Source organism: Sinocyclocheilus anshuiensis, unplaced genomic scaffold, assembly GCF_001515605.1.
Source record: "Sinocyclocheilus anshuiensis isolate Anshui unplaced genomic scaffold, SAMN03320099.WGS_v1.1 scaffold100, whole genome shotgun sequence".
Classification (NCBI taxonomy): Eukaryota; Metazoa; Chordata; class Actinopteri; order Cypriniformes; family Cyprinidae; genus Sinocyclocheilus; species Sinocyclocheilus anshuiensis.
Genome location: NW_015555725.1, coordinates 1383265 through 1397610, shown reverse-complemented (window position 1 = coordinate 1397610; position 14346 = coordinate 1383265). Strand labels below are relative to the sequence as shown.

Here is a 14346-nt window from a genome sequence, read left to right as displayed (position 1 = left end):
ATATATACACACACACACACACACACACACACAGAGAAAATTTGCCTAATTATTAAATATGAAAAAGTAAAAGTCAAACGTGTGATACTGTTGTTTAGAAGTGTTTCGAAAAAAAAAGCAGAATTTGTCGCACCTGCTGCTGTGGTTGCCATGATTGTGGTATTCAGCTCTCTCGCTCTCCACTCCACTGACGCGTAACACTCGACTGGATGAAGCCAAAGCAGTCCAACATTTCCCTGACTGGCAGCGAGATCACGTGACCTGCCAGAGCGATTCCTACAACGGTGGAGATGGTAAACTCCGTGTATCGAGCGGTTCTACCTGGAGTGAGTTATCGGTTAGAATTTCTATTCATCTCAGCTGCTCGGGTGTAACGTTAGTGGTAGCCTATTTTGTTTGTAAACGGTGTTTTAAACAAAAATTAGACGACTCATTCGTTCACTGGCTCTCCCGGTTGAAGCACGTGACTGTTTTGGTGGCTGACTACAGCACTAGCAAATAGCATTTGAGCACCGTTTTTGAAAGAGCATTTCTTTGGTTGGAGCTGATGAACGTATACGCCCTTCATTGAACCAGTCGCTGTTCTGTTCTGTTCTAGGAAAACGAGTCTCGGCGGTAACTGTGCTGATATGCCTAGTGTATGTCGAACAAACTCCAAAAACTTCTTCTGTGCGCCAAAAGTTTTTTGAATAAACATTTGTCTGATGAGGGAGATTAACGTATACCGACTTGAGAAATATTTTTCCTGATAATATTTATGTCTTTTCTATCTGCCGTTTAGAACTATTGACGCCCGATTTACGAATGAATCACTCTTGTGAATCGATTCTTTTCAATTAACCTTCCTTACGGGTAAATAATATATGTCTGAATCAATTTGCGATGCAGTCTGAAAGATTCGAACTACTCACTTACCCACTGAACCGACAACACAGAAAGCAAGAGGAGCATTGGATTAAGTGAATTATGTACCTATAATCAATTCAAACCTAACCTGCAGATGCATTCTATCATTTGAGAACGACTCAACAAAGAGTAGCTATCAACAAAATAACAGCACACAAAAGCACGGAGAGCATAAAGTAGCATATCAATTTTTTTTTTGTACTATTTATATGCCAAAAATAGTCTGAATACACGTATACCTTTCTTGTGACATTATTGACAAGAGCAGTGAGACATTGCTCTCTGCTGCACAAAAGATACAGCTGGAAAAAAATAAATAAATAAAAGGAGAGTTTGCAATTTAAATCCACATTGAAAGTGCATCCTGCTCCTTAGTGTTCCTTCATATGAAATGAAAGAAAAGTCTGCTTTTTTTCTATCTCTCTTTTGCTGCACAAAGACACTATGTTCCCACTTCGGAATTAAATTTAATTGAGAAACGGGTCAGAGAACATTTTTGGAACAAGCTTACGGGATCAAACCTTCAGCAGCTACATGTGTTGTTAAGCAACAATGTAGGGCCCCATTAACAGTACTAATTGAGTAAAGTCTGAGAAAACTGTGATCTTTTCATCGTCTCTCTGGGGGAAATGCCACCTCATTGTTGAAGTAAGACTTTCATATAATTGCATTTTATCAAGACAACCAATACATGGTGCAGAATAAAAAAAAAATAGAGAAGATGGTGTACAAACATTACTTTTTATGGGAACCTAATTCAGAAGGGCTTCATGCAAATTTTGGTGCTTACTTGAGAGCTCTGGACTTTTGAATACAAATGTAGGGTATAGAGACTGTAATATAAAACAATGGAGATTGAGGTGGAAAGTGACACCAAATGTGCTTGCATTAACTAAATGTATCGCCCTGTGTTATCTAAAAGATAGATAATTTACAAACAACTGAATGTAGTTTTGTGTAGTCCTGTGACTTTGGAGCCCCCTACAGTTGAAAGTGAGTGAAATCCACCCGCTCACATACAGTAGGGCCTTCTCCCACGCAGACGTTTGAAGGGGAGCGTGGGAAAGAAACAGAAGCCATTCGCCTTATTGGAAGTCAGTGAGCACGTTTACATGCACACCAGTAAGCTGATAACTCACAAATATCAGCTTATTAAAATAACCAGTTTTCCCCGTTTTCATGCACATCAGTAACCTGACAACGCAAGTAAGCTGCGTTTACATGACTTCATTAATAAATCAGGTTATTTCCCTGTAGTGACGTCAAAATATAATCATTTGCGTATCTGACTCCGAGTATTCCATACATTTGTCAGTTGTGATGTTAAATTAAGCTTGCAACATGTCGGGAGACTTAATAAAAACGAAAACTCGTGGTATTGATACGCAAAAATTGACTTTGGCTTGCATATGATATGCATGTGTTTGGCGTGCATATAATACGCAGTTTTCGCGTACATATGATACGAAATTTGTTGGCGTGCATATGATGCGCAGTTTTCGCGTACATATGATACGCATCTACCCCACAACCCTAAACCTACCCATCGCGTAGCATATACACGCCAAAGTCAATTTTTGCGTATCAATACCACGAGTTTTCGTTTTTATTTGGCGTACTATTTATACGCACTTTCATGAGATCGGGTTGCTCATGCAGTTATAAACGCAGCATTGTGACTGAACCACTTCAGAACACGTTTATCATTTTCTGAGTCATGAAAAAGTTCATGCATTTGTGATATATTTCCTTCTTTCTTTACTGCAAGATGTTTGCTCGGTCTAGATGCGCTTAAATCTGCACTAACGACGCGTTCCTGTCACGTATCACACATGCGCACTTCAATAAGCCGACAGAAAGCGGCTTAGCGTTTCCATGCCGTGCGAAATCGGAGTAAGAGGCAAAAAACTACCTGTTGCGACCGGTTTATGCTTACGCTGTTTATGACCTTACTCCGATAAAAGAAAACGGATTACCGCGTTTACATGACCAAGTGCGTTTTCGGCTTATTAAGCATAATCGGTTTAAGAACCTGCATGTAAACGCCCTCAGTGTATCATCTGAATGATTTTGAAACTAACATTTCAATGTGAAACATTCATACAGTTGCTTTTAATGATGGTTTTAAGCTCTATAGAAACAGCGGACTCCGCTAACGATAATATAGGTTGTTTCTTTAAAGAAACAATTCAGAAAGAATTGTTCATGAAGGAAGAAAGAAAGAATTCAGTCATGAATTCATATAGAAAAACATATAGGACCAATTAACCACATTTAAACGGCATATATAGCATATAGAATATTTTATATTGTAGTCAAGGGTTCATGGTAAATGCATTCAGTCATATGCTAGTTTTGGTAGAAAAGGTCATGCTGAATTACTCTCCATGGTGCAAAGGGCTAGTTAGTAGGAGAGGGAACTGAATCAGAAATGAGCAAACAGTATCTGATTATGTATATTCTGGGCCTTGGTTACAGCCTTGCCTGCAGTTAAAAAAAAAACAGCCACTTGATACCAACAGGCCTGCTATTGGTCATCATTCAAACACATGAGTCATTGAATCTGTAATTAATTAATTCAAGGCTCTTGTGCATGACAGCACTTATGCTGATTGTGTGGGCTTTTTGAGGGAAACCCCACTTTTTTTTCCAACTTTGCTCCATTGCATAACATTGTCTGAGATGGAAACCATTTTAACAGCAGTAAACAGATACCTTTCCCCAGCTTCTATGTGATGTATAGGCTAACAAGAATCTCAGTGTTAATTCTTGGCCAATATGAAATTAATATGTCAGTTAAGAGGTGAGTGAATCTACACTTACACTTAGCAGTTGGTGAAATTAATTTTAACTAATGTAGTTAACTTACGTTAACAAATGAAATCTTAGTCTAAAGTGTTACCGAATAGATTTGAACAGCAGAGAGAGAAGTTGACATGATTGCTTGGGTAGGGATTTGTTGAATTTGCTGGTAAATAAAGCAATATCAGAGTGCACACTTAAACAGACATACTGTACAAACCAGATGGTATCTCCCCGAAATGAACATAGAGAGTCGATATTCTAATTAACGCTTCGAAAATCTTGTAATGAGAAGAAAAGAAGAAAACATATCAATTAATGTGCACAGCTGTTCACAGTAAGATATGAAAAGTGTGAATCATTACTGCCACATATTGTAGTAGTATCTAACCATAATCTATATAATAGCATGTAATTTTGACATTTTAGACTGTACTGAACATTTTTACTGATCTAAAGAACATATGCATTTTAGTCTCAAATGAATAACATTGCATTTTACTGGTGTTTTGTTGTTGTTGTTGTTAAAATAAAAAGCACAGTTTACATGTTACCATAATTCTATTTTTGCAATAGCATGATTTTGAATTTAGCAAACTTATAGATTTACTTGGAGAAATGTCACAAATGGTATTATTTGATCCTGTAAAAGAGGTATTTCATGCAGTACAAAGCATCCATGATGTATTTTAGAGGAATTTTAATTGAAGTTGTTTAACACAAAGAACAAAAAAAAAAAGAAAGAAAAAAAGAATTTGCAACACATGGCAGTGCCCACTAGGTGGTGACTTTAAAACACCAATTGGAGAGCAGATGTAACACAGTATGTCTTAGTATGCCTCAAAACAGTACAAACTGCTGATTAATATAATGAACAGTATAAATCTAGATGGAAAATCAGCATTCAAAATATTTAGTACCCAACTATGTAGAAATATATAAAATAAAAGATAAAACAGATTACTTCCCATGACAAAACACCGAAAGATTCCAGAAAAAGCAAGAAGGAATATCATGCTGCTGCAGAACCACAGGCTGATATTGTATATCAAAAAGGTTGGATGACTCCGTGATAATGATCAGACAGGTGAGGGCAGACCTAAAGGGGAAAGCTGTCATGTAGATTGAGCTGGCGAGGAGATACGGTCGATTTTGGTGGACAGGAGGCCAGGCAAGTCCCCCACCATGCAAATCTAGTGTTCAGCCCAGGGCCCATGACTTATGAACTGGAAGAGCAGAATTGACAGGCAAAAAAGTTTTAATTCATGAAAAGATTAATAAATCAGTATTAAATTAATTAACATCTCTACACAAAAGATTGTGATGCTCAGAGCTCCATTAAAGTAACCATCCACATAAAAATGCAAATTTGTTGACAATTTACTCACCCTCAGGCCATCCAAGATGTAGATGTAGGGTTTGTTTCTTCTTCAGAACAGATTTGGAGAAATTTAGCATTACATCACTTGCTAACCAATAGATCTTGTGCATTGAATGGGTGCCGTCAGAATGAGAGTCCAAACAGCTGATAAAAACATCATAAAAATCCACATGACTCAAGTCCATCAAAGTCTTGTGAAGTTAAAAGCTGCGTTTTTGTAATAAACCAATACATAAAGCTTTTTAACTTTAATCCATCGCTTCTGGCCAAAATATCCATAATCTATAATAACGCTTCCTCCAGTGAAAAAGTCCATCTCCTGTTCTCCTCTCACATCAAAATCCACCGACATGTTTGTTTAGAACTGTTTTGGACTGGTTTTGCTTGTAAACAGTGCTTGATCTGCACATATTTCTCTCCTGATTCAGACAAGACAACTTTCTCACCGGAGAAAGCAATATTATGAATAAAGGATTTGTATTTTAGCTGGAGACAACAGTTTGGGTGAAATAGTTTCCCAAACTGCAAAAGATGTTTTAGTAAAAGCATTTTATCACATAGATGCTTTGATGCAGTATCATTAAAATTATTTCAGGTTTGTTCAGTGAAGCTTTATAGGACCCCCATTAACATCCAAGTCTGAATGGAGACACCATTGACAAATGCAATTGGCAGAGAAGAGCTTTCATACATATCATAACTCATATCTCTTATATAACTCTTATATCTTATAATAAAACCCTTCTGATAAAAATGACACATCATGATGTTATTTAGGCAATATGGACTCCATTATTCATTTAGTGCCTTTATTTAATAGAAAAGTGGAAAGTAGTGGTGAGAAAGGGGACAAGGGATCCATCAGGATGCGACCCAAGTCAGATTTGATTCTGGGTCCCCAGTATTTTTTTGTTCTGGACATGTGCACTGCACCAAAGCTCTGACATGGACCCTGTTTTAACAAGGACAATATTTTGGAGGTTAAAATGACTTTTTACAGTATTTTACTGATTTCTTCAGAAAGATGGCAATCAATTACATCAGCATGGTGTAGAATTATAAATGACAGTGCTACAATTATTTGGCTTTGTGTATAGACAACACATGTATTTTCCAAGTGAGTGAACTAACCAGATCACAGAAACTGACAGCTGGCAACCTGAAGCTGTAAAAGAGAAATGGCACATCACTTACGTCAACAATTCTGAAATACACAATAATAAACCATAGTTATATGTCTACTATGCCACACAGTATACATTCACCTTTCCGAAACAAAAGAAGTTTATCAGGAAATGGCTTTTTCCAGTAAGGCTGAGCAGCTTCTCAGTTGGTTGATGAAGATCTATATCACGCTGTCCTACTCCAGATCCCAAGAATAAAAAAGCATTAACAGATAAGCCTGACAATTGTTTTACGTAATTTAGTTAATTAATAATAATTTTCATAAAAATGAGTTTGCATTATACATTATATATATATGGAAAATTGTAGAGAAAAATAGCCGTGCTCTAACAACAATTACATAAATAATGATGATCATTTATGTATTGGTTGAATACATAAACGATAATTGAGACTGAACATGAATAAATACATAAAGAAATAAAACACAAAATAGACATGAAGGCCCAGTTCCAGTGAAATGTCTTTACATCCAGTGTGTTTTGGTGTAATTGAGTGTCAGTTTCTGTCTGCAGATGATGAGGTTGTAGTGTGTGACATCATCTGTCTGGGTAATGTCTGGTAGACACTATTGAGTTTAGAGTTACAGTGTTTCTCTTCCATTTGTTTAAGTAAAAGCAAATATGTTTATGAAGGTCAAAAGTAGCCATTGTGAATGGACAGTCACAGTATGTGAGCCCTTCCTAATATTACAAGGAAAAAGTTAAGTGATTTTGTGGCTGCATGTTTATGCCTAAAATAAGTTACATTTCTCTGTCAGTTACATGTGTAGAAGAGGATAGAAGTATCCTCAACCGAACTGAGCTGGTCACACTTACATGTTCTGTAAAAAAAAAAAAAAGAAAGAAAGAAAAAAAACAACAGCAGTATGATAGGTAGGAAAACTGTTATTTATAAAAGGGTCTAATTTATATAAAAAGGTTCTTTAAGATGATATGGTACTGTATCCAAACACGAATAAAATCAATGACAGTTCTAATACATTCATTTTGAAGTATATGCTGCTATGTCACATTATGGAGTCAGTCTTATTTTCTGAAAATACTGAGTCATGTTATGTCAGAGGTGTTTGTGAATAATCCCCCATAGGGCGATGCACAAAATGCAGATGAAAGAGTTGTGCTCTTTTGAAAATAGAGTTATCAGCAACTTCTGTGTGTGAAAGTGTGCTAAGAATGGATTACTCTCTCACAGAGGGCTTAAAGCAGTTAAACTTTAATGTTTTTTTTTTTGTTTTGTTTTTTTGTAAGAGTAATATTTACAAAATGACTTAGCATCTCACAATCGCTTGCTCAGTTAATCACTGAGAGAGAGTCTTGTTACCTCATCAGGTGAATCATCATTTGCTTTGAGCAGAGATTATTAGGAAAATAGTGCTATCAAAGACAATTATCAGTAACCATTCTCTTTTAAGTAATCAATGAAATATAGATTTGTAATGTACTATTGTACATAATGTACATTATGAGTATTTCTGGTTGTAAATGTATAGTGCACAAAAGCCATGAAAGGCATTAGCATGTTTATAATTAACATAGCAGACTTTTTTACAACCAAAATCAGAAATGAGCTTTACTGGCCAAGTTAGCTATAAGGAATTAGGAATTAGTTACATTAAATACAATGTACAATATATACATATGGTATTCAAATAATTCTAATACAACACAATATACAATACTCAATGTACAACACAATACACAGTATTAGTGTAGGTGAAGATTACGAATTAATTGAAACACACATACACACACATATTTACCTAGTTATTTAAATGAGAACACAGACTATTAAATTAATAAATTAGAAATTTAAATTACAATTACATTACTTAAATTGTTCAAATGCAATTATAACATTATCCTTATTCAATTCCATAAAAGAAAACTTCTTAAGATACTTTTTTTTTTTTAATTGAGGATGATCCTGAATGCGCCAGACCATTTTAAAATGTAATTTATTCCTGTGAAGACAAAGCTGAATCATGAATTATTGTTTATCATATTATGCTTCATATTTTTGTGAAAACTGTGATGGACTACCATTCAAAAGTTAGGGGGAAGTCAGAAAAAAATAATTTCAGCAAAAATGTATGATATGATGATGGAAAGGGTGATGGTCATGAATAAAATGCCAGTGCATTCCATTTGTATCAAAAGTAAAAATCTGTGATGATGTTTGTCATGCAGGAAGATTTTAGGGCAAAAGACATGATCTAATATATAACACGCTGCAACAAGCAACAGCTGGTTCTGGACTTGTATTCACACAATAAAGCAGCTGTCAGTCTGCCGTTCAGCAGGGCTCTGCTTACAGCCCTGTGTGATCTGAATAGACATTCACTGATGGGCAGCAAGGCATGTTGGGGGAGTCCCTGTCAGCCTGATGTTCTTTTAACCGCACACATAAACTCCCCCTGACAGCAGCACCCAGCAACTTGCCTAGGCTTCAACATAGGGGGTCTATTGCGCTTCGGGACTCAGCTGCCCTTTTAACCTGATCTGACGCCAGTTCCCTGTTCTTACACTTTACCCCCAGTAATCACAAGAGAAAATCTAAACTGTTTTCACATCAGCTCCCTGGAACCTACAAAAGGTTGAATGTTATGTCACATTCAACATCAAAGCATGTGTTAATATATGTCAGCTTATACTTGGCAGGAATCAAGCTTGATGTAAGAACTCTGGATCAGGGTCAGCTCGATCAATTCATACATAAAACATGACTTAATTATTTGAATAAGTGCTTGTATATCAACTATGAATAAATCTGAGCAAATTGGCAAGCCAGCCTAAAGGTTCTGGTTTATTTCAGCTATCAGCGATGTAGTTTGCACTGTAAAAGCCCATGCACAGTACCAAAATTACTTCTTCCTATTACACCGGTCTAATGCGGTTAGTTGCCTTTTAGCAGATACTTTTTATCCAAAGCAGCTTCAATCATGTAATCCATTACTCGTGTAGAATGCAGCTTTCAGGTATTGTTACGTTTTGAACACGACCCAAAAAGGACTCAAATGATCAATTCTCTGTTTATAAGTCATATTTATCTATTATATCACTAAGCCAAGACCTACTTGGCCAATGCATAAATACTTTGGCTGAAAAATCTTGCAAGGCGTGCAGTGTGATCTGGGCAGTGACAGATAATACTATAGCAGAGCAAGGCTGAAAATAAAGTCATTGGCGGATTTTATTTCAGGATTGCAGACAAATATGGTCCTTTTTCCAACGACAAGTTCAAGTTACAGTTAAATAACTTCTCAGGTGGGAGAAGATATTTAATTGTCAAAGATCACAGGAAATGCTTTCAAACTAGTTCCTGTAAGGATTATTCTAGAACTAAGCTGTAGTTAATTGTTGCTTTAATACTAGGTGGCAATGCTGTCTTAAAGTAAATTTAAATGATATAAACATAAAAATATGAATGTGTGACTGTAGATAGTTCATACTCCTGAAGCCAGCTGTGTTGTACAACATGTGATCTTTTTCCATGTCTCCACCTTATTTTTAATGTAAGAGCGAATGAGGCCATTTGTAATCTGACCAATCAGAATCAAGTATTTAAGAGAGCCACGTGTGGCGTGTTTCTTAGTATATGTGCATAATATATAATACTGTGAATATACAGATATGACATGATTTATTTTCTAATGCAAGTCTAAAATTATTAAATCAAGTGATTCCACCATATTTGCAGCATGACTGTGTTATGGAGGCGAATTGAGAGGAATGGCGAACTACTTCCAACCCAGAAATCAGCATGTACCTATACAATGAACACAATAATGCACTACTACATTTCAAGTAGGTATTAATTATGTCCTGCAGTTATAATTTATGAAGCTGCAATTAATTGCTTTATATTTCAACATGTATATTAATATCAGAACGAGTAGCAATGAATGTACCTCTCTTAACGTGATTCTATATTAATGGACTCAAGTTATCTTCTCTTTCACTTGGGCATATGATCCAGACCTCACGAAGGGCTTCCATTTTATGAGTCTAACTTTATTTGCTGCACGCTCTGGCCAGTGACCTACACGATTACTGCAGTCTCTATATCTAGTTGGGACTTTTTCGATTAGCCAGTGCTTAAAGTGGTGGATTTGATTTCAAACTCTTTTTATTAGGTTTACCTAACGAGGACCACAGAGCAGATACACTCTCCTGGATCTCCAGTAAATACTATTACATCTGCCTGCTCAGGAAGCCAGGGAAACTCAAAATGTTATTCACACTGCTCTGCTGTCAAAATAACATGGGCCTGAAACCTCACAATCCATTCTTCATCCAATACAATGGCCTACTGCAAGGTGTAGGATACAGGTCAAGACAATAAAAAAACTTGAGTAAACAAAAACATATCTCCAATCTGGTTTCAACAATAAAAAAAATGAAATTAGAGTATTTTACATTTTAGCACATTTTATGTTTGTCAGACACCTAATATTGAAAGTCACCAAGCACCACACTTATTGGATTAAAAATATTGATTTTTTACCTTAAACTGGAAATTTTCCCCCTAAACAAATTCTATATATTTCCTGCTATATTAAGATGACTTATTTCTGAAATATTCATTTCTAATTCACCCTGCACATAAATGTGTTTTATACTGTGGGTGACTCTTTTTAAATCTAGATCTGTTTTTTATGTTGTTATCTTGCTATATGCCACAAAAGATTTTATTTTTGTGACAGTTTGTTTTTGTAAGCAAATGATGACAGATTCAATAAAAATCAATAAACTTCCCATCTTTGTTTAACTTGTCACATTTTCATTCAGTTCTACTTGATGAGTTTTCATACTTTGTTTCTTCAACAACAATTAAATTCAAAGTGCTAGAAAAAAAAACACCAACTCATCACTGCAGTTTATAACTTAAACATCACCGTGAGTTTGCCTAAATGTTTAAGTCAACATTTGTTTTAGTGGGTTGATATTTGTATATAGTCACAGTGCATGATAATGGGTTCTAGCTGATTTGAGGTGGTCATTAGCTGGCCTAAGATGGTAAGAATCTGGCTGACCATCTGTCACGATCATCTTGACCATTTTATATGACCAGTACATGGTTTGTTGCTGGTCCAACATGTTCTATCAGCTTGAACCAGTTTTAGACCAGCTAGTAACCAGTTTAGACCAGTCAGTAACCAGACTGAACCAGCTATGTTTTTTTTTTTCAAGCGGGGAAATTAGATTAAATTTATTGAATTACATTTTAAAACCTAAATGGTATTTCTGAAGCGATTTTAATTTTAATACTCAAGCACTGACCATGCTTTTCTCTCCTCGTCTTCAAAAAAAAATTGTAATTAGAAAAATAGAGCAATATTTCTTGAGGACTCAAGTGCGCTCTTGGAGAAGTCCATTTGAAGGATAGCGGTGGGCTCGCGGGATGTCAGGGGTGAGTTATGGTCTCGCGCGCATCTCCCGTGTGTAATCTCATTCGTTCAAAGCTCTCGCGCTCAGGTGGGGGACTCTTGGTTAATCCTCAAGCTTTTACTCCAACCAGCAGGGAAATCAACCACAGCAGCATGCTGCGGTCCCCCGCGCAGCCTCTTTTGAGCGCACATCGAGAATAATCCCCAAAAATATTCTTACTACTTTTTACTCTTGAAAAAAACTCACAAAAGACACTTCTTAAGCAGTTTATAAGTACTTCTGCAGTTTGCCAAGTCACCGGGACCAGTGAAGATGCCCCACCAAGAGCAAATGATGGTTCACGGGAACCTCTGCGCCCCGGGTCCTCCAAACAACGCCGGGTACAACAGCAACCCGGTGCCCATCATCATTCAGACAGAATCCCGCGATAAATGGAGCAAAAAAATGGATTTTCTTTTATCAGTCATTGGGTTTGCTGTAGACCTCGGAAATGTTTGGAGATTTCCTTATATCTGTTATCAAAACGGCGGCGGTGAGAGTTTTTAACTCAGTTTGTATTTATTATTATTATTATTATTATTTTTTTTACATTTTTAAATTGTCTGTCTTACTTTGACAAGTGTTTTTGTGTGTATGTGTGTGTGTTTTTGTGTGTGTTTATTTTAAACGTTTGACAAACCTCTTAACTACAGACTAAGCAACATAAACTGTTTTCTGATAATATCTTACACTAAACCTTTTCAGCTCAATAAAATGTAAAATGTAGGTTTAATTGGTGGCTTACACTTTTAAGCAAAATTAAAGTTAATTAATTAAATTAAACACCACAACCAATTAATGTTAATGAAAAGAAAACGTTAGAAACGTAAGAAAACATTAACATCGAATTGAAATAACGTACTTTTTATGAAAAGTGAAATGAATGGAAAAAAAGATTTCCATCCATCACCATCATGAAATTTATTTTACAGTGCGTAATTTCCTATTTATAAAAGGTGAAAACAACGAATGCTTTCGTAAGCTGAAGTAAAACGTTTAAAAAAATAGTTTTTCAGGCTTTTTCACTTTGGTTTTCCCTGTTTCCGCCATTGGATTATTTACCTTTTCATATTACAGTGTTTACTATATTATTTTTATATATTATTTTTTGGTTTGTATTCTCAGTATATGAAATAATACTTATTATAATTATGTTTATTTAAACTTCTGCACCAGTGCACCTGTGAAGCGGACATGGCCAGCTGCAGTCATCAATCATGTAAAGGCTATCCATGATTTAAACTGGGCAGATACTGAGATCAACAAGTGTCAGACTGCAAATCTCATCTCAAACCTTTTTTTTTTTTAAGTAGCCTACTGCTTTATGAAATCATTGAAATTAAATGTAACAGGCTTCATTAACACAGAAATACTTACAACATACGGACATATTTAGTTAATGGAAGATTTGGTATCTCTTTAGATAAGGTAACACATTCACTATTAACTAAGAGTTTTCCCTCAATATACTCCTAATTTGTGGCTTATTGACAGTAAGTAAGGTAGTTTTTGTAGAAGTTAAGGTTAGGTATGGGTTAGGTTAAGGGATCTAGAATATGGTCATGCAGAATAAGATATTAATATGTGCTTTATAAGTACTAATAAAAAGACAATATCCTAGCAATATACATGCTAATAAGTAACTAGATAATAGTTAATAGTGGAAAAGGTGCTTTAATCTGTTATAATTGTGTTCTTCAGGTGCATTTCTTATTCCATATGTCCTAATGGCTGTATTTGGCGGGGTGCCACTTTTCTATATGGAGTTAGCTCTGGGACAGTTCCACAGAACAGGTGCCATATCCATATGGAAACATATTTGCCCTATTTTCAAAGGTAAGAAACATGTCATCTAATTCTGTCTCATATACAATATTGTAATGTTTTAGCTTTAAAGATCTAAAAATGTTCACGTTTCTAAAGTCCTAACTTTGCAAAGGTTAAAAGTCTAGATGGATATTAAAATGAAAGAATAAGAGACTAATACACAGACACAGAGATAGATGGAAAGAGAAAAATGACACTCAGACTGAGAGATTTCATTAACAAAACACTGACATCATTTCCCCTTCCCTGTCAGGTATTGGTTTCGCCATCTGCATCATTGCACTGTATGTGTCCTTCTACTATAACACCATCATCGCCTGGGCTCTGTTCTACTTCTACTCCTCCTTCAGCAGCACTCTGCCCTGGACCAACTGTAATAATGAATGGAACACAGAAAACTGCACTAACTACTTCGGAAAAAACAACGTGACCTGGACTAACTACTCACGCTCACCTGCCGAGGAGTTTTACATGTAAGTGCATGTAAGTGGCTACACTGAAAGGGGCAAATATGTCAGAGAAAGAGAGAGGGAAGCAGGGAAGAGAAAGAAAATGAGGGCTAGTTTTAGCAAAAATAAATAACAATGGGAAAAAACAGCATTGTAGACGAATATGTTGCAAATATGGACTACTACAAATCTCAGTAGAAAAGGTTGAACACCATATACAGTCAAACCAAAATTTATTGAGACACCTTCAACATTTCACACATTATCACAGTTTATTCGCTATAGTTTAGAAAATGGTAATAAAACATGACAAGAACTTAAGCTGAGTTAAACTGTGTCAGAACAAATTCATCTTGATAATGTCAGA

At 35.8% G+C, this 14346-nt stretch overlaps 2 protein-coding genes and 1 long non-coding RNA gene across 7 annotated transcripts in view; 1 reads left to right on the top strand and 2 right to left on the bottom strand.

Annotated features, from left to right (window-relative positions):
* The window catches only part of LOC107672618 (small G protein signaling modulator 1-like), a 49006-nt gene extending 48568 nt beyond the window's left edge, over window positions 1-438 (bottom strand). For 4 of the 5 annotated variants that reach the window (XM_016465886.1, XM_016465887.1, XM_016465889.1 and 1 more), the window contains exon 1: window positions 134-438. In XM_016465886.1, the coding sequence (XP_016321372.1) occupies window positions 134-152 (19 nt within the window). In that variant the 5' untranslated portion in view covers window positions 153-438. The remainder of the gene's footprint in view (window positions 1-133) is intronic. The other variant, XM_016465891.1, reaches the window with a different exon arrangement.
* Window positions 439-5901: 5463 nt separating this feature from the next.
* Window positions 5902-6410, bottom strand: LOC107672620 (uncharacterized). The gene is made up of 3 exons (XR_001632331.1): window positions 6355-6410; window positions 6221-6254; window positions 5902-6041 (listed from the first exon to the last, which is right to left on the bottom strand). It is a non-coding gene; the product is annotated as an uncharacterized LOC107672620 (long non-coding RNA).
* A 5566-nt stretch (window positions 6411-11976) lies between these two features.
* Window positions 11977-14346, top strand: part of LOC107672619 (sodium-dependent serotonin transporter-like) — a 9987-nt gene continuing 7617 nt past the window's right edge. The window contains exons 1-3 of the mRNA XM_016465892.1: window positions 11977-12196; window positions 13405-13539; window positions 13784-14003. Coding sequence (XP_016321378.1) covers window positions 11977-12196; window positions 13405-13539; window positions 13784-14003 — 575 coding nt within the window. The remainder of the gene's footprint in view (window positions 12197-13404; window positions 13540-13783; window positions 14004-14346) is intronic.